We start from the raw sequence: 24,285 nt of genomic DNA on the forward strand, positions 1-24,285 counted from the left end.
TGTAGGACACTTGTAGTTATTTATACCCATGAGTTTGTGTAGGACACTGGTAGTTATTTATACCCATGAGTTTGTGTAGGACGCTGGTAGTTATTTATACCCATGAGTTTGTGTAGGACACTGGTAGTTATTTATACCCATGAGTTTGTGTAGGACACTGGTAGTTATTTATACCATGAGTTTGTGTAGGACACTGGTAGTTCTTTCTACCATGAGTTTGTGTAGGACGCTGGTAGTTATTTATACCCATGAGTTTCTGTAGGACACTGGTAGTTATTTATACCCATGAGTTTCTGTAGGACACTGGTAGTTATTTATACCCATGAGTTTGTGTAGGACACTGGTAGTTATTTATACCCATGAGTTTGTGTAGGACATTGGTAGTTATTTATACCCATGAGTTGTGTTGTGTAGGGACACTGGTAGTTCTTTCTACCATGAGTTTGTGTAGGACGCTGGTAGTTATTTTATACCCATGAGTTTCTGTAGGACACTGGTAGTTATTTATACCCATGAGTTTGTGTAGGACACTGGTAGTTATTTATACCCATGAGTTTGTGTAGGACATTGGTAGTTATTTATACCCATGAGTTTCTGTAGGACACTGGTAGTTATTTATACCCACGAGTTTCTGTAGGACACTTGTAGTTATTTATACCCATGAGTTTCTGTAGGACACTGGTAGTTATTTATACCCATGAGTTTCTGTAGGACACTCTGTAGTTATTTATACCCATGAGTTTCTGTAGGACATCCGTGTTGGCAATCTTCTGACCGTCTAGGATCAGAGTCTCAAGTCCACCTGACCCTGTATACAAAGATGGTAGGAGATGGACGTCAGAAAGTTTGGACTTCCTAACATTGAGATAATGTAGACTCTCAAACTGACCACTGGTCAGTTGCTCTGCCAGGCCAGTCGTGTCCCTCATCAAGCTGTACTTGAGTTTGCGGAGTACACTGGATGTTCCATCACCTAAGGTAGAACAGAGAAAACAGTCTCTACCAAAACAGTGTATTGAATATAACAAAAAAGGAATAAGTCTACATCTGACACTGCGTGTCATCTTCAGACAAATTGTAATTTACTAACACAAGGTAGTTAAGTATAGATTCAACATACCTGATGAAACTACCATCGATTTGTCATTGCAGTGATCAAGCTATTCTTCATACTGTTCACACTCAAACCTATTACTGCTTCGGGACATGTACAAATAGGTAAGTATTTGGTAATTTATAAGTATTGATGTAAGAACATTTAAATTATGCGCACACTCAAAACTATTATCATAAAATTGGCATACAGATCACAATAATACTTAATTACAGCTTTTTTTATTATTAACTTATATAAACACTTAATTAAATTATAGCTTCTTTTATTATAAACTAATATAAACACTTAATTATAACTTCTTTTATTATCAACCAATATAAACACTTAAAACATAATCAATGGTGCTCCACCGCTGAGAAATGGTAATTTTTCAGTATCAAAAACAGGAGCAGACGATTTAGTATTTTTCTTCAGTTACACTTAATTATAACTTCTTTTGTTATTAACTAATATAAACACTTAATTATAACTTCTTTTATTATTAACTTATATAAACACTTAATTATAGCGTCTTTTATCATAAAGTAATATAAACACTTAATTATAACTTCTTTTGTTATTAACTAATATAAACACTTAATTATAACTTCTTTTATTATAAACTTATATAAACACTTAATTATAACTTCTTCTGTTATTAAATAATATAAACACTTAATTATAACTTATTTTATTATTAACTAATATACACACTTAATTATAACTTCTTTTATTATAAACTTATATAAACACTTAATTATAGCTTCTTTTGTTATTAAATAATATAAACACTTAATTATAACTTCTTTTATTATAAAGTAATATAAACACTTAATTATAGCTTCTTTTATTATAAAGTAATATAAACACTTAATTATAGCTTCTTTTATTATAAAGTAATATAAACACTTAATTATAGCTTCTTTTATTATAAAGTAATATAAACACTTAATTATAACTTCTTTTATTATTAACTTATATAAACACTTAATTATAACTTATTTTATTATAAACTAATATAAACACTTAATTATAACTTATTTTATTATAAACTAATATAAACACTTAATTATAACTTCTTTTATTATTAACTAATATACACACTTAATTATAACTTCTTTTATTATTAACTAATATACACACTTAATTATAACTTCTTTTATTATTAACTAATATACACACTTAATTATAACTTCTTTTATTATTAACTAATATACACACTTAATTATAACTTATTTTATTATAAACTTATATAAACACTTAATTATAGCTTCTTTTGTTATTAAATAATATAAACACTTAATTATAGCTTCTTTTGTTATTAAATAATATAAACACTTAATTATAGCTTCTTTTGTTATTAAATAATATAAACACTTAATTATAACTTCTTTTATTATAAACTTATATAAACACTTAATTATAACTTATTTTATTATAAACTAATATACACACTTAATTATAGCTTCTTTTGTTATTAAATAATATAAACACTTAATTATAGCTTCTTTTATTATCAACCAATATAAAAACTTAATTATAACTTCTTTTATTATCAACCAATATAAAAACTTAATTATAACTTCTTTTATTATAAACTAATATAAACACTTAATTATAGCTTCTTTTGTTATTAAATAATATAAACACTTAATTATAGCTTCTTTTATTATCAACCAATATAAAAACTTAATTATAACTTCTTTTATTATCAACCAATATAAAAACTTAATTATAACTTCTTCTGTTATTAAATAATATAAACACTTAATTATAGCTTCTTTTATTATTAACTTATATAAAAACTTAATTATAACTTCTTTTATTATTAACTAATATAAACACTTAATTATAGCTTCTTTTATTATTAACTAATATAAACACTTAATTATAGCTTCTTTTATTATAAAGTAATATAAACACTTAATTATAGCTTCTTTTATTATCAACCAATGTAAAAACTTAATTATAACTTCTTCTGTTATAAACTAATATAAACACTTAATTATAACTTCTTTTATTATTAACCAATATAAAAACTTAATTATAACTTCTTTTGTTATTAACAAATATAAAAACTTAATTATAACTACTTTTATCATTAACATATATAAACACTTTAAGATGCTCCACAGCTGACAAAAGGTATTTTTTTCACTTTTAAAAACAGGAGCAGACGATTTAGAATTTTTCTTCAGTTACTTAAGTTACGTACTTTAGACCATTACCACCATTGAAAAGTTTGAACTTCTAATTTTACTTCAAATTAAAATTATAAAAAAAATAATTAATTGCATCCCGAAAAAATTCCGTGTCACTATATCCTATATGGAATGAAGTACTGATTGCACATGCACCAAAGGCAAAGTAAATTATTTCATATTATTTTTTGTGTTAATTATACGTATATATACACGATTTAACACCAATTATTGTTCAAATGATGACTATCATTTATGCTCTGTCGGCGGTGGAGCATCTTTAATTATAGCTTCTTTTATTATTAACTTATATGAACACTTAATTATAACTTCTTTATTTTTAACTAATATGAACACTTAATTATAACTTCTTTATTTTTAACTAATATAAAAACTTAATTATAACTTCTTTATTTTTAACTAATATAAAAACTTAATTATAACTTCTTTATTTTTAACTAATATAAAAACTTAATTATAACTTCTTTATTTTTAACTAATATGAACACTTAATTATAACTTCTTTATTTTTAACTAATATAAAAACTTAATTATAACTTCTTTATTTTTAACTAATATAAAAACTTAATTATAACTTCTTTATTTTTAACTAATATAAAAACTTAATTATAACTTCTTTATTTTTAACTAATATAAAAACTTAATTATAACTTCTTTATTTTTAACTAATATAAAAACTTAATTATAACTTCTTTATTTTTAACTAATATAAAAATATACGTCACGTCTTTTATTATTCACTAATATAAACACACATTTAAATGCATTTTCATACTAAATTATCTCTTTAACTCTTTCTGTACTGTGTATTCTATGGCCTATCAATTGTTTCTGTATTTTTTAATTCATCAATATAAATAAATTTAATGCATTGAAAATCTTCAGATATATATTTAGAAAAAAAAATATAGCATCAATGGAATGAAAAAAGATAATGTTATTGTGGAACTATATTTTGTGTATTTTCTGAACTTAACAACTTTTCCCACCAAATTGGAGGCAGCTCTTCCGGGATTCCATCAATTGACTGGCTGTTACATCAATCATATAATGTTTAAAATACGAAGTTTTATTTTATCCTAACAGTAAATTTAAAAGAAACAGTCATTTGAAAAGTAAATATAAATATTGATTTTTATTTTTTGTTGTTTACTGGTGTGTAAACTGCATTTGTTGATTAGATATTTCAACATGGCGCCAATTAAAGTAAATGTCCAACAGATGCAGTCTACACACCAGTAAACAACAAAAAATAAAAAAATCAATCCTTAAATAACCTGCACAAGATGACACACATATTGAAGAATTATTCAGACTATGGTCAACACTACATCACTTACGGGAGGTCATTTCCGCTACCGATGTCAGACATACTGAACTCAGATCATCATTTCCTCCTAGGTCAAGGTCAATCACCGGTAGTTGTCTGCCCTTGACGGCTTCAGCCAGTGATGAGAGGAAGTTGTCAGTGATTTTGGAACTACTCAGACTGAGGAACTGAAGGTTTGATGTGTGGCCTGGGCAGACACACGACGTCACTTCTGTAAAGGAGGAAGGATGTTATAATGTACAGGAAGTGGAGGTTTGATGTGACGTCTGGGTGTACACACAACGTCACTTCTGTATAGGAGGAAGGATGTTATAATGTACAGGAAGTGGAGGTTTGATGTGACGTCTGGGTGTACACACTACGTCACTTCTGTATAGGAGGAAGGATGTTATAATGTACAGGAAGTGGAGGTTTGATGTGTTGTCTGGGTGTACACACGACGTTACTTCTGTATAGGAGGAAGGATGTTATAATGTACAGGAAGTGGAGGTTTGATGTGTTGTCTGGGTGTACACACGACGTCACTTCTGTATAAGAGGAAGGATGTTATAATGTACAGGAAGTGGAGGTTTGATGTGACATCTGGGTGTACACACGACGTCACTTCTATATAGGAGGAAGGATGTTATAATGTACAGGAAGTGGAGGTTTGATGTGACGTCTGGGTGTACACACAACGTCACTTCTGTATAGGAGGAAGGAAATTATAATGTACAGGAATTGAAGAGCAGGTTTGATGTGACGTCTGGGTGTAAACACATACTTCTGTATAGGAGGAAGGATGTTAAAATGTACAGAAAGTGGAGGTTTGATGTGACGTCTGGGTGTACACACTACGTCACTTCTGTATAGGAGGAAGGATGTTATAATGTACAGGAAATGGAGGTTTGATGTGTCCTCTGGGTGTACACACGACGTCACTTCTGTATAGGAGGAAGGATGTTATAATGTACAGGAAATGGAGGTTTGATGTGACGTCTGGGTGTACACACACGTCACTTCTGTATAGGAGGAAGGATGTTATAATGTACAGGAAATGGAGGTTTGATGTGACGTCTGGGTGTACACACGACGTCACTTCTGTATAGGAGGAAGGATGTTATAATGTACAGGAAATGGAGGTTTGATGTGACGTCTGGGTGTACACACGACGTCACTTCTGTATAGGAGGAAGGATGTTATAATGTACAGGAAGTGGAGGTTTGATGTGACGTCTGGGTGTACACACGACGTCACTTCTGTATAGGAGGAAGGATGTTATAATGTACAGGAAATGGAGGTTTGATGTGACGTCTGGGTGTACACACTACGTCACTTCTGTATAGGAGGAAGGATGTTATAATGTACAGGAAGTGGAGGTTTGATGTGACGTCTGGGTGTAAACACATACTTCTGTATAGGAGGAAGGATGTTAAAATGTACAGAAAGTGGAGGTTTGATGTGTGGCCTGGGCAGACACACGACGTCACTTCTGTATAGGAGGAAGGATGTTATAATGTACAGGAAATGGAGGTTTGATGTGACGTCTGGGTGTACACACACGTCACTTCTGTATAGGAGGAAGGATGTTATAATGTACAGGAAGTGGAGGTTTGATGTGACGTCTGGGTGTACACACGACGTCACTTCTGTATAGGAGGAAGGATGTTATAATGTACAGGAAGTGGAGGTTTGATGTGTTGTCTGGGTGTACACACTACGTCACTTCTGTATAGGAGGAAGGATGTTATAATGTACAGGAAGTGGAGGTTTGATGTGTTGTCTGGGTGTACACACTACGTCACTTCTGTATAGGAGGAAGGATGTTATAATGTACAGGAAGTGGAGGTTTGATGTGACATCTGGGTGTACACACGACGTCACTTCTGTATAGGAGGAAGGATGTTATAATGTACAGGAAGTGGAGGTTTGATGTGACGTCTGGGTGTACACACAACGTCACTTCTGTATAGGAGGAAGGATGTTATAATGTACAGGAAGTGGAGGTTTGATGTGACGTCTGGGTGTACACACGACGTCACTTCTGTATAGGAGGAAGGATGTTATAATGTACAGGAAGTGGAGGTTTGATGTGACGTCTGGGTGTACACACTACGTCACTTCTGTATAGGAGGAAGGATGTTATAATGTACAGGAAGTGGAGGTTTGATGTGTGGTCTGGGTGTACACACGACGTCACTTCTGTATAGGAGGAAGGATGTTATAATGTACAGGAAATGGAGGTTTGATGTGACGTCTGGGTGTACACACACGTCACTTCTGTATAGGAGGAAGGATGTTATAATGTACAGGAAGTGGAGGTTTGATGTGACGTCTGGGTGTACACACGACGTCACTTCTGTATAGGAGGAAGGATGTTATAATGTACAGGAAATGGAGGTTTGATGTGACGTCTGGGTGTACACACGACGTCACTTCTGTATAGGAGGAAGGATGTTATAATGTACAGGAAGTGGAGGTTTGATGTGACGTCTGGGTGTACACACGACGTCACTTCTGTATAGGAGGAAGGATGTTATAATGTACAGGAAGTGGAGGTTTGATGTGACGTCTGGGTGTACACACGACGTCACTTCTGTATAGGAGGAAGGATGTTATAATGTACAGGAAGTGGAGGTTTGATGTGACGTCTGGGTGTACACACGACGTCACTTCTGTATAGGAGGAAGGATGTTATAATGTACAGGAAGTGGAGGTTTGATGTGTGGCCTGGGCAGACACACGACGTCACTTCTGTATAGGAGGAAGGATGTTATAATGTACAGGAAGTGGAGGTTTGATGTGACGTCTGGGTGTACACACGACGTCACTTCTGTATAGGAGGAAGGATGTTATAATGTACAGGAAGTGGAGGTTTGATGTGACGTCTGGGTGTACACACGACGTCACTTCTGTATAGGAGGAAGGATGTTATAATGTACAGGAAGTGGAGGTTTGATGTGTGGCCTGGGCAGACACACGACGTCACTTCTGTATAGGAGGAAGGATGTTATAATGTACAGGAAGTGGAGGTTTGATGTGACGTCTGGGTGTACACACGACGTCACTTCTGTATAGAAGGAAGGATGTTATAATGTACAGGAAGTGGAGGTTTGATGTGACGTCTGGGTGTACACACTACGTCACTTCTGTATAGGAGGAAGGATGTTATAATGTACAGGAAGTAGAGGTTTGATGTGACGTCTGGGTGTACACACAACGTCACTTCTGTATAGGAGGAAGGATGTTATAATGTACAGGAAGTGGAGGTTTGATGTGACGTCTGGGTGTACACACTACGTCACTTCTGTATAGGAGGAAGGATGTTATAATGTACAGGAAGTGGAGGTTTGATGTGACGTCTGGGTGTACACACTACGTCACTTCTGTATAGGAGGAAGGATGTTATAATGTACAGGAAGTGGAGGTTTGATGTGACGTCTGGGTGTACACACGACGTCACTTCTGTATAGGAGGAAGGATGTTATAATGTACAGGAAGTGGAGGTTTGATGTGACGTCTGGGTGTACACACGACGTCACTTCTGTATAGGAGGAAGGATGTTATAATGTACAGGAAGTGGAGGTTTGATGTGTCGTCTGGGTGTACACACGACGTCACTTCTGTATAGGAGGAAGGATGTTATAATGTACAGGAAGTGGAGGTTTGATGTGACGTCTGGGTGTACACACACGACGTCACTTCTGTATAGGAGGAAGGATGTTATAATGTACAGGAAGTGGAGGTTTGATGTGACGTCTGGGTGTACACACGACGTCACTTCTGTATAGGAGGAAGGATGTTATAATGTACAGGAAGTGGAGGTTTGATGTGACGTCTGGGTGTACACACAACGTCACTTCTGTATAGGAGGAAGGATGTTATAATGTACAGGAAGTGGAGGTTTGATGTGACGTCTGGGTGTACACACGACGTCACTTCTGTATAGGAGGAAGGATGTTATAATGTACAGGAAGTGGAGGTTTGATGTGTGGCCTGGGCAGACACACGACGTCACTTCTGTATAGGAGGAAGGATGTTATAATGTACAGGAAGTGGAGGTTTGATGTGACGTCTGGGTGTACACACAACGTCACTTCTGTATAGGAGGAAGGATGTTATAATGTACAGGAAGTGGAGGTTTGATGTGACGTCTGGGTGTACACACAACGTCACTTCTGTATAGGAGGAAGGATGTTATAATGTACAGGAAGTGGAGGTTTGATGTGACGTCTGGGTGTACACACCACGTCACTTCTGTATAGGAGGAAGGATGTTATAATGTACAGGAAGTGGAGGTTTGATGTGATGTCTGGGTGTACACACGACGTCACTTCTGTATAGGAGGAAGGATGTTATAATGTACAGGAAGTGGAGGTTTGATGTGTGGCCTGGGTGTACACACGACGTCACTTCTGTATAGGAGGAAGGATGTTATAATGTACAGGAAGTGGAGGTTTGATGTGACGTCTGGGTGTACACACAACGTCACTTCTGTATAGGAGGAAGGATGTTATAATGTACAGGAAGTGGAGGTTTGATGTGACGTCTGGGTGTACACACGACGTCACTTCTGTATAGGAGGAAGGATGTTATAATGTACAGGAAGTGGAGGTTTGATGTGACGTCTGGGTGTACACACGACGTCACTTCTGTATAGGAGGAAGGATGTTATAATGTACAGGAAGTGGAGGTTTGATGTGACGTCTGGGTGTACACACGACGTCACTTCTGTATAGGAGGAAGGATGTTATAATGTACAGGAAGTGGAGGTTTGATGTGACGTCTGGGTGTACACACGACGTCACTTCTGTATAGGAGGAAGGATGTTATAATGTACAGGAAGTGGAGGTTTGATGTGTGGTCTGGGTGTACACACTACGTCACTTCTGTATAGGAGGAAGGATGTTATAATGTACAGGAAGTGGAGGTTTGATGTGACGTCTGGGTGTACACACGACGTCACTTCTGTATAGGAGGAAGGATGTTATAATGTACAGGAAGTGGAGGTTTGATGTGACGTCTGGGTGTACACACGACGTCACTTCTGTATAGGAGGAAGGATGTTATAATGTACAGGAAGTGGAGGTTTGATGTGTGGTCTGGGTGTACACACGACGTCACTTCTGTATAGGAGGAAGGATGTTATAATGTACAGGAAGTGGAGGTTTGATGTGACGTCTGGGTGTACACACGACGTCACTTCTGTATAGGAGGAAGGATGTTATAATGTACAGGAAGTGGAGGTTTGATGTGACGTCTGGGTGTACACACGACGTCACTTCTGTATAGGAGGAAGGATGTTATAATGTACAGGAAATGGAGGTTTGATGTGACGTCTGGGTGTACACACAACGTCACTTCTGTATAGGAGGAAGGATGTTATAATGTACAGGAAGTGGAGGTTTGATGTGACGTCTGGGTGTACACACTACGTCACTTGTGTATAGGAGGAAGGATGTTATAATGTACAGGAAGTGGAGGTTTGATGTGACATTTGAGTGTACACACGACGTCACTTCTGTATAAGAGGAAGGATGTTATAATGTACAGGAAGTGGAGGTTTGATGTGTTGTCTGGGTGTACACACGACGTTACTTCTGTATAGGAGGAAGGATGTTATAATGTACAGGAAGTGGAGGTTTGATGTGTTGTCTGGGTGTACACACGACGTCACTTCTGTATAAGAGGAAGGATGTTATAATGTACAGGAAGTGGAGGTTTGATGTGACGTCTGGGTGTACACACGACGTCACTTCTATATAGGAGGAAGGATGTTATAATGTACAGGAAGTGGAGGTTTGATGTGACGTCTGGGTGTACACACAACGTCACTTCTGTATAGGAGGAAGGAAATTATAATGTACAGGAATTGAAGAGGAGGTTTGATGTGACGTCTGGGTGTAAACACATACTTATGTATAGGAGGAAGGATGTTAAAATGTACAGGAAGTGGAGGTTTGATGTGACGTCTGGGTGTACACACTACGTCACTTCTGTATAGGAGGAAGGATGTTATAATGTACAGGAAATGGAGGTTTGATGTGACGTCTGGGTGTACACACTACGTCACTTCTGTATAGGAGGAAGGATGTTATAATGTACAGGAAATGGAGGTTTGATGTGTGGTCTGGGTGTACACACGCTGTCACTTCTATATAGGAGAAAGATGTTATAATGTACAGGAAATGGAGGTTTGATGTGTCCTCTGGGTGTACACACGACGTCACTTCTGTATAGGAGGAAGGATGTTATAATGTACAGGAAATGGAGGTTTGATGTGACGTCTGGGTGTGTACACACGTCACTTCTGTATAGGAGGAAGGATGTTATAATGTACAGGAAGTGGAGGTTTGATGTGACGTCTGGGTGTACACACGACGTCACTTCTGTATAGGAGGAAGGATGTTATAATGTACAGGAAGTGGAGGTTTGATGTGACGTCTGGGTGTACACACGACGTCACTTCTGTATAGGAGGAAGGATGTTATAATGTACAGGAAGTGGAGGTTTGATGTGACGTCTGGGTGTACACACAACGTCACTTCTGTATAGGAGGAAGGATTTTATAATGTACAGGAAGTGGAGGTTTGATGTGACGTCTGGGTGTACACACTACGTCACTTCTGTATAGGAGGAAGGATGTTATAATGTACAGGAAGTGGAGGTTTGATGTGACGTCTGGGTGTACACACTACGTCACTTCTGTATAGGAGGAAGGATGTTATAATGTACAGGAAGTGGAGGTTTGATGTGACGTCTGGGTGTACACACGACGTCACTTCTGTATAGGAGGAAGGATGTTATAATGTACAGGAAGTGGAGGTTTGATGTGACGTCTGGGTGTACACACTACGTCACTTCTGTATAGGAGGAAGGATGTTATAATGTACAGGAAGTGGAGGTTTGATGTGTTGTCTGGGTGTACACACTACGTCACTTCTGTATAGGAGGAAGGATGTTATAATGTACAGGAAGTGGAGGTTTGATGTGAATCTGGGTGTACACACTACGTCACTTCTGTATAGGAGGAAGGATGTTATAATGTACAGGAAGTGGAGGTTTGATGTGACGTCTGGGTGTACACACAACGTCACTTCTGTATAGGAGGAAGGATGTTATAATGTACAGGAAGTGGAGGTTTGATGTGACGTCTGGGTGTACACACGACGTCACTTCTGTATAGGAGGAAGGATGTTATAATGTACAGGAAGTGGAGGTTTGATGTGACGTCTGGGTGTACACACTACGTCACTTCTGTATAGGAGGAAGGATGTTATAATGTACAGGAAGTGGAGGTTTGATGTGACGTCTGGGTGTACACACGACGTCACTTCTGTATAGGAGAAAGGATGTTATAATGTACAGGAAGTGGAGGTTTGATGTGACGTCTAGGTGTACACACACGACGTCACTTCTGTATAGGAGGAAGGATGTTATAATGTACAGGAAGTGGAGGTTTGATGTGACGTCTGGGTGTACACACGACGTCACTTCTGTATAGGAGGAAGGATGTTATAATGTACAGGAAGTGGAGGTTTGATGTGACGTCTGGGTGTACACACGACGTCACTTCTGTATAGGAGGAAGGATGTTATAATGTACAGGAAGTGGAGGTTTGATGTGACGTCTGGGTGTACACACGACGTCACTTCTGTATAGGAGGAAGGATGTTATAATGTACAGGAAGTGGAGGTTTGATGTGACGTCTGGGTGTACACACGACGTCACTTCTGTATAGGAGGAAGGATGTTATAATGTACAGGAAGTGGAGGTTTGATGTGACGTCTGGGTGTACACACGACGTCACTTCTGTATAGGAGGAAGGATGTTATAATGTACAGGAAGTGGAGGTTTGATGTGACGTCTGGGTGTACACACGACGTCACTTCTGTATAGGAGGAAGGATGTTATAATGTACAGGAAGTGGAGGTTTGATGTGACGTCTGGGTGTACACACTACGTCACTTCTGTATAGGAGGAAGGATGTTATAATGTACAGGAAGTGGAGGTTTGATGTGACGTCTGGGTGTACACACGACGTCACTTCTGTATAGGAGGAAGGATGTTATAATGTACAGGAAGTGGAGGTTTGATGTGACGTCTGGGTGTACACACGACGTCACTTCTGTATAGGAGGAAGGATGTTATAATGTACAGTAAGTGGAGGTTTGATGTGTGGTCTGGGTGTACACACGACGTCACTTCTGTATAGGAGGAAGGATGTTATAATGTACAGGAAGTGGAGGTTTGATGTGACGTCTGGGTGTACACACGACGTCACTTCTGTATAGGAGGAAGGATGTTATAATGTACAGGAAGTGGAGGTTTGATGTGTGGCCTGGGCAGACACACGACGTCACTTCTGTATAGGAGGAAGGATGTTATAATGTACAGGAAGTGGAGGTTTGATGTGACGTCTGGGTGTACACACGACGTCACTTCTGTATAGGAGGAAGGATGTTATAATGTACAGGAAGTGGAGGTTTGATGTGACGTCTGGGTGTACACACACGACGTCACTTCTGTATAGGAGGAAGGATGTTATAATGTACAGGAAGTGGAGGTTTGATGTGACGTCTGGGTGTACACACAACGTCACTTCTGTATAGGAGGAAGGATGTTATAATGTACAGGAAGTGGAGGTTTGATGTGACGTCTGGGTGTACACACGACGTCACTTCTGTATAGGAGGAAGGATGTTATAATGTACAGGAAGTGGAGGTTTGATGTGACGTCTGGGTGTACACACGACGTCACTTCTGTATAGGAGGAAGGATGTTATAATGTACAGGAAGTGGAGGTTTGATGTGACGTCTGGGTGTACACACGACGTCACTTCTGTATAGGAGGAAGGATGTTATAATGTACAGGAAGTGGAGGTTTGATGTGTGGCCTGGGCAGACACACGACGTCACTTCTGTAAAGGAGGAAGGATGTTATAATGTACAGGAAGTGGAGGTTTGATGTGACGTCTGGGTGTACACACAACGTCACTTCTGTATAGGAGGAAGGATGTTATAATGTACAGGAAGTGGAGGTTTGATGTGACGTCTGGGTGTACACACGACGTCACTTCTGTATAGGAGGAAGGATGTTATAATGTACAGGAAGTGGAGGTTTGATGTGACGTCTGGGTGTACACACGACGTCACTTCTGTATAGGAGGAAGGATGTTATAATGTACAGGAAGTGGAGGTTTGATGTGTGTCTGGGTGTACACACGACGTCACTTCTGTATAGGAGGAAGGATGTTATAATGTACAGGAAGTGGAGGTTTGATGTGACGTCTGGGTGTACACACGACGTCACTTCTGTATAGGAGGAAGGATGTTATAATGTACAGGAAGTGGAGGTTTGATGTGACGTCTGGGTGTACACACGACGTCACTTCTGTATAGGAGGAAGGATGTTATAATGTACAGGAAGTGGAGGTTTTGATGTGACGTCTGGGTGTACACACAACGTCACTTCTGTATAGGAGGAAGGATGTTATAATGTACAGGAAGTGGAGGTTTGATGTGACGTCTGGGTGTACACACGACGTCACTTCTGTATAGGAGGAAGGATGTTATAATGTACAGGAAGTGGAGGTTTGATGTGACGTCTGGGTGTACACACGACGTCACTTCTGTATAGGAGGAAGGATGTTATAATGTACAGGAAGTGGAGGTTTGATGTGTGGCCTGGGCAGACACACGACGTCACTTCTGTAAAGGAGGAAGGATGTTATAATGTACAGGAAGTGGAGGTTTGATGTGTTGTCTGGGTGTACACACGACGTCACTTCTGTATAGGAGGAAGGATGTTATAATGTACAGGAAGTGGAGGTTTGATGTGACGTCTGGGTGTACACACGACGTCACTTCTGTATAGGAGGAAGGATGTTATAATGTACAGGAAGTGGAGGTTTGATGTGACGTCTGGGTGTACACACAACGTCACTTCTGTATAGGAGGAAGGATGTTATAATGTACAGGAAGTGGAGGTTTGATGTGACGTCTGGGTGTACACACACGTCACTTCTGTATAGGAGGAAGGATGTTATAATGTACAGGAAGTGGAGGTTTGATGTGACGTCTGGGTGTACACACTACGTCACTTCTGTATAGGAGGAAGGATGTTATAATGTACAGGAAATGGAGGTTTGATGTGACGTCTGGGTGTACACACTACGTCACTTCTGTATAGGAGGAAGGATGTTATAATGTACAGGAAATGGAGGTTTGATGTGTGGCCTGGGTGTACACACGCTGTCACTTCTATATAGGAGAAAGATGTTATAATGTACAGGAAATGGAGGTTTGATGTGTCCTCTGGGTGTACACACGACGTCACTTCTGTATAGGAGGAAGGATGTTATAATGTACAGGAAGTGGAGGTTTGATGTGACGTCTGGGTGTACACACACGTCACTTCTGTATAGGAGGAAGGATGTTATAATGTACAGGAAGTGGAGGTTTGATGTGACGTCTGGGTGTACACACGACGTCACTTCTGTATAGGAGGAAGGATGTTATAATGTACAGGAAATGGAGGTTTGATGTGACGTCTGGGTGTACACACGACGTCACTTCTGTATAGGAGGAAGGATGTTATAATGTACAGGAAATGGAGGTTTGATGTGACGTCTGGGTGTACACATGACGTCACTTCTGTATAGGAGGAAGGATGTTATAATGTACAGGAAGTGGAGGTTTGATGTGACGTCTGGGTGTACACACGACATCACTTCTGTATAGGAGGAAGGATGTTATAATGTACAGGAAGTGGAGGTTTGATGTGACGTCTGGGTGTACACACCTACGTCACTTCTGTATAGGAGGAAGGATGTTATAATGTACAGGAAGTGGAGGTTTGATGTGACGTCTGGGTGTACACACGACGTCACTTCTGTATAGGAGGAAGGATGTTATAATGTACAGGAAGTGGAGGTTTGATGTGACGTCTGGGTGTACACACTACGTCACTTCTGTATAGGAGGAAGGATGTTATAATGTACAGGAAGTGGAGGTTTGATGTGACGTCTGGGTGTACACACTACGTCACTTCTGTATAGGAGGAAGGATGTTATAATGTACAGGAAGTGGAGGTTTGATGTGTTGTCTGGGTGTACAAACTACGTCACTTCTGTATAGGAGGAAGGATGTTATAATGTACAGGAAGTGGAGGTTTGATGTGACGTCTGGGTGTACACACGACGTCACTTCTGTATAGGAGGAAGGATGTTATAATGTACAGGAAGTGGAGGTTTGATGTGACGTCTGGGTGTACACACAACGTCACTTCTGTATAGGAGGAAGGATGTTATAATGTACAGGAAGTGGAGGTTTGATGTGACGTCTGGGTGTACACACTACGTCACTTCTGTATAGGAGGAAGGATGTTATAATGTACAGGAAGTGGAGGTTTGATGTGACGTCTGGGTGTACACACTACGTCACTTCTGTATAGGAGGAAGGATGTTATAATGTACAGGAAGTGGAGGTTTGATGTGACGTCTGGGTGTACACACAACGTCACTTCTGTATAGGAGGAAGGATGTTATAATGTACAGGAAGTGGAGGTTTGATGTGACGTCTGGGTGTACACACGACGTCACTTCTGTATAGGAGGAAGGATGTTATAATGTACAGGAAGTGGAGGTTTGATGTGTGACGTCTGGGAGTACACACGACGTCACTTCTGTATAGGAGGAAGGATGTTATAATGTACAGGAAGTGGAGGTTTGATGTGACGTCTGGGTGTACACACAACGTCACTTCTGTATAGGAGGAAGGATGTTATAATGTACAGGAAGTGGAGGTTTGATGTGACGTCTGGGTGTACACACGACGTCACTTCTGTATAGGAGGAAGGATGTTATAATGTACAGGAAGTGGAGGTTTGATGTGACGTCTGGGTGTACACACGACGTCACTTCTGTATAGGAGGAAGGATGTTATAATGTACAGGAAGTGGAGGTTTGATGTGACGTCTGGGTGTACACACTACGTCACTTCTGTATAGGAGGAAGGATGTTATAATGTACAGGAAGTGGAGGTTTGATGTGACGTCTGGGTGTACACACGACGTCACTTCTGTATAGGAGGAAGGATGTTATAATGTACAGGAAGTGGAGGTTTGATGTGACGTCTGGGTGTACACACAACGTCACTTCTGTATAGGAGGAAGGATGTTATAATGTACAGGAAGTGGAGGTTTGATGTGACGTCTGGGTGTACACACGACGTCACTTCTGTATAGGAGGAAGGATGTTATAATGTACAGGAAGTGGAGGTTTGAGTGTGACGTCTGGGTGTACACACGACGTCACTTCTGTATAGGAGGAAGGATGTTATAATGTACAGGAAGTGGAGGTTTGATGTGACGTCTGGGTGTACACACGACGTCACTTCTGTATAGGAGGAAGGATGTTATAATGTACAGGAAGTGGAGGTTTGATGTGACGTCTGGGTGTACACACGACGTCACTTCTGTATAGGAGGAAGGATGTTATAATGTACAGGAAGTGGAGGTTTGATGTGACGTCTGGGTGTACACACGACGTCACTTCTGTATAGGAGGAAGGATGTTATAATGTACAGGAAGTGGAGGTTTGATGTGACGTCTGGGTGTACACACGACGTCACTTCTGTATAGGAGGAAGGATGTTATAATGTACAGGAAGTGGAGGTTTGATGTGATGTCTGGGTGTACACACGACGTCACTTCTGTATAGGAGGAAGGATGTTTATAATGTACAGGAAGTGGAGGTTTGATGTGACGTCTGGGTGTACACACGACGTCACTTCTGTATAGGAGGAAGGATGTTATAATGTACAGGAAGTGGAGGTTTGATGTGACGTCTGGGTGTACACACAACGTCACTTCTGTATAGGAGGAAGGATGTTATAATGTACAGGAAGTGGAGGTTTGATGTGACGTCTGGGTGTACACACACGACGTCACTTCTGTATAGGAGGAAGGATGTTATAATGTACAGGAAGTGGAGGTTTGATGTGACGTCTGGGTGTACACACGACGTCACTTCTGTATAGGAGGAAGGATGTTATAATGTACAGGAAGTGGAGGTTTGATGTGACGTCTGGGTGTACACACGACGTCACTTCTGTATAGGAGGAAGGATGTTATAATGTACAGGAAGTGGAGGTTTGATGTGACGTCTGGGTGTACACACGACGTCACTTCTGTATAGGAGGAAGGATGTTATAATGTACAGGAAGTGGAGGTTTGATGTGACGTCTGGGTGTACACACGACGTCACTTCTGTATAGGAGGAAGGATGTTATAATGTACAGGAAGTGGAGGTTTGATGTGACGTCTGGGTGTACACACGACGTCACTTCTGTATAGGAGGGAAGGATGTTATAATGTACAGGAAGTGGAGGTTTGATGTGACGTCTGGGTGTACACACGACGTCACTTCTGTATAGGAGGAAGGATGTTATAATGTACAGGAAAGTGGAGGTTTGATGTGACGTCTGGGTGTACACACACGACGTCACTTCTGTATAGGAGGAAGGATGTTATAATGTACAGGAAATGGAGGTTTGATGTGACGTCTGGGTGTACACACGACGTCACTTCTGTATAGGAGGAAGGATGTTATAATGTACAGGAAGTGGAGGTTTGATGTGACGTCTGGGTGTACACACGACGTCACTTCTGTATAGGAGGAAGGATGTTATAATGTACAGGAAGTGGAGGTTTGATGTGACGTCTGGGTGTACACACACGACGTCACTTCTGTATAGGAGGAAGGATGTTATAATGTACAGGAAGTGGAGGTTTGATGTGACGTCTGGGGTGTACACACGACGTCACTTCTGTATAGGAGGAAGGATGTTATAATGTACAGGAAGTGGAGGTTTGATGTGACGTCTGGGTGTACACACAACGTCACTTCTGTATAGGAGGAAGGATGTTATAATGTTCAGGAAGTGGAGGTTTGATGTGACGTCTGGGTGTTCACACACAACGTCACTTCTGTATAGGAGGAAGGATGTTATAATGTACAGGAAGTGGAGGTTTGATGTGACGTCTGGGTGTACACACAACGTCACTTCTGTATAGGAGGAAGGATGTTATAATGTACAGGAAGTGGAGGTTTGATGTGACGTCTGGGTGTACACACGACGTCACTTCTGTATAGGAGGAAGGATGTTATAATGTACAGGAAGTGGAGGTTTGATGTGACGTCTGGGTGTACACACGACGTCACTTCTGTATAGGAGGAAGGATGTTATAATGTACAGGAAGTGGAGGTTTGATGTGACGTCTGGGTGTACACACGACGTCACTTCTGTATAGGAGGAAGGATGTTATAATGTACAGGAAGTGGAGGTTTGATGTGACGTCTGGGTGTACACACGACGTCACTTCTGTATAGGAGGAAGGATGTTATAATGTACAGGAAGTGGAGGGTTTGATGTGACGTCTGGTGTACACACGACGTATCACTTCTGTATAGGAGGAAGGATGTTATAATGTACAGGAAGTGGAGGTTTGATGTGACGTCTGGGTGTACACACAACGTCACTTCTGTATAGGAGGAAGGATGTTATAATGTACAGGAAGTGTGGAGGTTTGATGTGACGTCTGGGTGTACACACGACGTCACTTCTGTATAGGAGGAAGGATGTTATAATGTACAGGAAGTGAGGTTTGATGTGACGGTCTGGGTGTACACACGACGTCACTTCTGTATAGGAGAGGAAGGATGTTATAATGTACAGGAATGGAGGTAGTCTTGGAGGTTTGAATGTGACATCTAGGTGTACACACGAATACGTTCACTTCTGTATAGGAAGGAAGGATGTTATAATGTACAGGAAGTGGAGGTTTGATGTGACGTCTGGGGTGTACACACGACGTCACTTCTGTATAGGAGGAAGTGATGTTGAATAATGTACAGGAAATGGAGGTTTGATGTGACGTCTGGGTGTACACACGACGTCACTTCTGTAATTGGAAGAAGAATGTTATAATGTATAGAAGACTGAACTTACCGTCTGTATTACAAGTGGTTTCCTTGATTGGAGGTTGTCCAGACTAAGGTTTGTGATGATTTGGGATGAGTAGCTGAGGGACAAACTTCAGTAAGGATGTCATGCTCCCCAAACTACAAAAAACGGAAAATCTGATGTCATGCATAACCCACACCTACCAATACCTCTCGAAAATCTATAGGCTGGATCCCCCCCCAGAATTTTATGTTACTTTCAAAGTCTCATGTTTCTGATTCTGAGTAAAAACTAAGGCAAATGATACATTAAAATATACGCTATATCATATCTTCTCCACAAAATTTTTAAAATATTATGCAGGAGACAAACTAAGTCAAATTACTCTCTCACAAAATTGTAACTTTATATGCGAACCTTATCGAAAAATTAATAAAATAATGCTGAACAATTTATTACTTGGCAGACGCAATTAAACAGCTCTCCTTATGATTACATACTAAATATACTTTAGAAATTGCGTAACCACCTTCGATTTAATACAATAAATGGTTTCAGCTTCTAATTATCCATCTTGGTTCCTAACTGAATTAAGTCCATGCTGTACTTATGACCTTCTCCATGAGGGTTCCTACTGTATTAGTCATTTGTATAAATGTCCTTCCTCCATTCAGGGTTCCTACTACAAGTATTAGTCATTTGTATTTAATGTCCTTCTCCATCAGGGTTCCTACTGTATTAGCCATTTGTATTAATGTCCTTCTCCTATCAGGGTTCCTACTGTATTAGTCATTTGTATTAATGTCCATCTCCATCCAGGGTTCCTACTGTATTAGTCATTAGTATTAATGTCCATCTCCATCAGGGTTCCTACTGTAGTATAGTCATTTGTATTAAATGTCCATCTCCATCAGGGTTCCTACTGTATTAGTTCATTTGTATTAATGTCCTTCTACATCAGGGTTCCTACTGTATTAGTCATTTGTATTAATGACCTTCTACATCAGGGTTCCTACTGTATTAGTCATCCGTTTGTATTAATAACCTTCTCCATCAGTGGTTTCCTAGTCTGTATTTGTATTAATAACCTTCTAAGTCATTTGTATTAATGTCCATCTCCATCATGGTTCCCTGTATTACTCGTATTTTAATGTCCATCTCCATGAGTAGTTCCTACTGTATTAACATTTGTATTAATGTCCTTCTCCATCAGTTGTTCCTACTGTATTAGTCATTTGTATTAATGTCCTTCTCCATCAGGGTTCCTACTGTATTAAGTCCATTTGTATTAATGTCCTTCTCCATAAGAGTTCCTACTAGCCATTTGTATAAATGTCCATCTCCATCAGGTTTCCTACTGTATTAGTCATTTGTATTAATGTCCTTCTCCAATCAGGGTTCCTACTGTATTAGCCATTTGTATTAATGTCCTTCTCCATCAGGGTTCACACTTGTATTAGTTCATTTGTATTAATAACCTTCTACAATCAGGGTTCCTACTGTATTAGTCATTTTGTATTAATGTCCTTCTCCATCAGGGGTTCCTACCTGTATTAGTCATTTGTATTAATGTCCTTCTCCATCAGGGTTCCTACTGTATTTAGTCATTTGTATTAATGACCTTCTCCATCAGGGTTCCTACTGTATTTAGTCAATTGTATTTAAATGTCCTTCTCCATCAGGGTTCCTACTGTATTAGTCCATTTGTATTAATGTCCATCTCATCGGATGTTCCTACTGAATTATGTCATTTGTAATTAATGTGCATCTCCATGAGTGTTCCTCTACTGTATTAAATGTCCCATCTCCATGAGGGTTCCTACTGTATTAGTCATTTGTATTAATGACCTTCTCCATGAGGGTTCCTACTGTATTAGCCATTTGTATTAATAACCTTCTACATCAGGGTTCCTACTGTATTAGTCATTTGTATTAATGTCCTTCTCCATCAGGGTTCCTACTTGTATTAGCCATTTGTATTAATGTCCATCTCCATGAGCGGTTCCTACTGTATTAGTCATTTGTAATAATGACCTTCGACCATCAGGGTTCCCTACTGTATTAGTTCATTTGTATTAATGTCCTTCTCCATCAGGGTTCCTACTGTATTAGTCATTTGTATTAATGTCCTTCTCCATCAGGGTTCCTACTGTATTAGTCATTTGTATTAATGTCCTTCTCCATCAGGGTTCCTACTGTATTAGTCATTTGTATTAATGTCCTTCTCCATCAGGGTTCCTACTGTATTAGTCATTTGTATTAATGTCCTTCTCCATCAGGGTTCCTACTGTATTAGTCATTTGTATTAATGTCCTTCTCCATCAGGGTTCCTCACTGTATTAGTCATTTGTATTAATGTCCATCTCCATCAGGGTTCCTACTGTATTAGTCATTTGTATTAATGTCCATCTCTCCATCATGGTTACCTACTGTAATTAGTCATTTGTATTAATGTCCATCTCCATCAGGGTTCCTACTGTATTAGTCATTTGTTATTAATGTCCTTCTCCATCAGGTTCCTACTGTATTATATGTAGTCATTGTATTCTGTATGTCCTATCTCCATCAGGGTTCCTACTGTATTAGTCATTTGTATTAATGTCCTTCTCCATCAGGGTTCCTACTGTATTAGTCATTTGTATTAATGAACCTTCTCCATCAGTGATCCTACTGTAATAAGCCATTTGTTATATTAATGGACCTTCTCCGCATCAGGGTTCCTACTGTATTAGTCAGTTTGTATTAATGTCCTTCTCCATCAGGGTTCCTACTCTGTATTCACCATTTGTATTAATGTCCATTCTCTCCATCAGGGTTTCCTACTGTATGTAGTCCATTTGTATTAATAACCATTCTGACATCAGGGTTCCTACTGTATTAGTCATTTTGTATTAATGTAACCTTCTACATTCAGGGTTCCTACTGTATTAGTCAATTGTGTATAATTGTCCTCTTCTCTCATCAGCGGTTCCTACTGTATTAGTCATTTGTATAAATAGACCTTCTACATCAGGTTCCTACGTTATTACCAATTGTATTAATGTCCATCACCATCAGGGTTCCTACTGTATTAGTCATTTGTATTAATGACCTTCTACATCAGGGTTCCTAACTGTATTAGTCATTTGTATTAAATGTCCTTCTACATCAGGAGTTCCTACTGTATATAGTCATTTTAAATAATGTCCATCTCCATGAGGGTTTCCTACTGTATTAGTCGATTTGGTAATTAATGTCCATCACCATCAAGGGTTTCCTACTGTATTAGTCATCTTGTATTAATGTCCTTCTACATCAGGGTTCCCCTACTGTATATACTTCATTAGGTATTAATGTCCATCCTCACATGAGGGTTCCTACTGTATTACGTCATTTGTATTAATGTCCTTCTCCATCAGGGTTCCTACTGTATTAGCCATTTGTATTAATGTCCTTCTCCATCAGGGTTCCTACTGTATTAGTCATTTGTATTAATGTCCTTCTCCATCAGGGTTCCTACTGTATTAGTCATTTGTATTAATGTCCTTCTCCATCAGGGTTCCTACTGTATTAGTCATTTGTATTAATGTCCTTCTCCATCAGGGTTCCTACTGTATTAGTCATTTGTATTAATGTCCTTCTCCATCAGGGTTCCTACTGTATTAGTCATTTGTATTAATGTCCTTCTCCATCAGGGTTCCTACTGTATTAGTCATTTGTATTAATGTCCTTCTCCATGAGTGTTCCTACTGTATTACCGTATTTTCCATTTGTATTAATGTCCTTCTCCATCAGTCCTACCTGTATTAGTCCTTTGTATTAATTTGTCCTTTCAGGTTTTGTACATCATATGTAGGGTTCCTACTGTATTACATTTGTATAATGTCCTTCTTCCAACCACTTAGGCCCATGCACCCACGCATAAATGTCCCTCTCCATGTGTATACTATCTCTAATGAAGTCACGGTATTAATGCTTATCGATCAGGGTTCCTACTGTATTAGTCGAAAAATGTCTGTCTGTAAACTTGTTCTGTAAATGTATATAACAAATAAAACTCACATGATGTAAATATCTTTAGAAAAATTGATTTGGTCATGTTTCTGTTCGTTTTGTTTACTCTGCCATTACGTAAGACTTCTTGTGTGTAAACAAACATGGGGTTCCGTACGTATTCACGCTTACTATCTCTCATATTTCAACATGCCGGTTAAAATTTGTCTTTCCTCAATATGCATACTGATTTTCTTTTATATCTATGTTTGATATACTTCGCATTAATTATATTGATGTGTATAGGATTACTTTATTATCAAGTACTATCATTAACCTAAAATTTGTATTAGATGTGTTTCTCTCTCATCTTGCCATCCCATGATGCAATTCACCGAAGCCTTATTTTTGTAAACTTCTCGGATATGATTTCGTGGTGTTTGCCGCTGCAGAGATCGATTAAATGATGTTTTATACGTACTGTTTAATGGTGCTTTTAACATCACTATATCATGTTCTATATTACATGTAATTCATCACTATAAACTTGACTGTCCGATTATTGTCATTGAAGTCATAGCGACAGGTATTTGACATTAGTCCATTTGAAATAACACAGTAACTAGGTTTTAGAGGGTCATTTGTATTAAACCCTTTTTGTACCTTCCAAAGGGTTCCTACTGTACCAAATGGGGTCCATTTGACGTTTAACATGTTGAC

The 24,285-nt window shown here is 39.1% G+C and overlaps 1 protein-coding gene across 1 annotated transcript in view; it reads right to left on the bottom strand.

The window, feature by feature from the left end:
- Positions 1-19,717, bottom strand: part of LOC138311584 (uncharacterized) — a gene marked incomplete at its 3' end in the record, with an annotated part of 29,784 nt that extends 10,067 nt beyond the window's left edge. Inside the window, exons 1-3 of the mRNA XM_069252880.1 lie at positions 19,639-19,717; positions 4,659-4,859; positions 734-973 (exon numbers count right to left, since the gene is read on the bottom strand). Coding sequence (XP_069108981.1) covers positions 734-973; positions 4,659-4,668 — 250 coding nt within the window. The remainder of the gene's footprint in view (positions 1-733; positions 974-4,658; positions 4,860-19,638) is intronic.
- Positions 19,718-24,285: the final 4,568 nt, after the last annotated feature.

Source organism: Argopecten irradians, unplaced genomic scaffold, assembly GCF_041381155.1.
Source record: "Argopecten irradians isolate NY unplaced genomic scaffold, Ai_NY scaffold_0054, whole genome shotgun sequence".
NCBI lineage: Eukaryota > Metazoa > Mollusca > Bivalvia > Pectinida > Pectinidae > Argopecten > Argopecten irradians.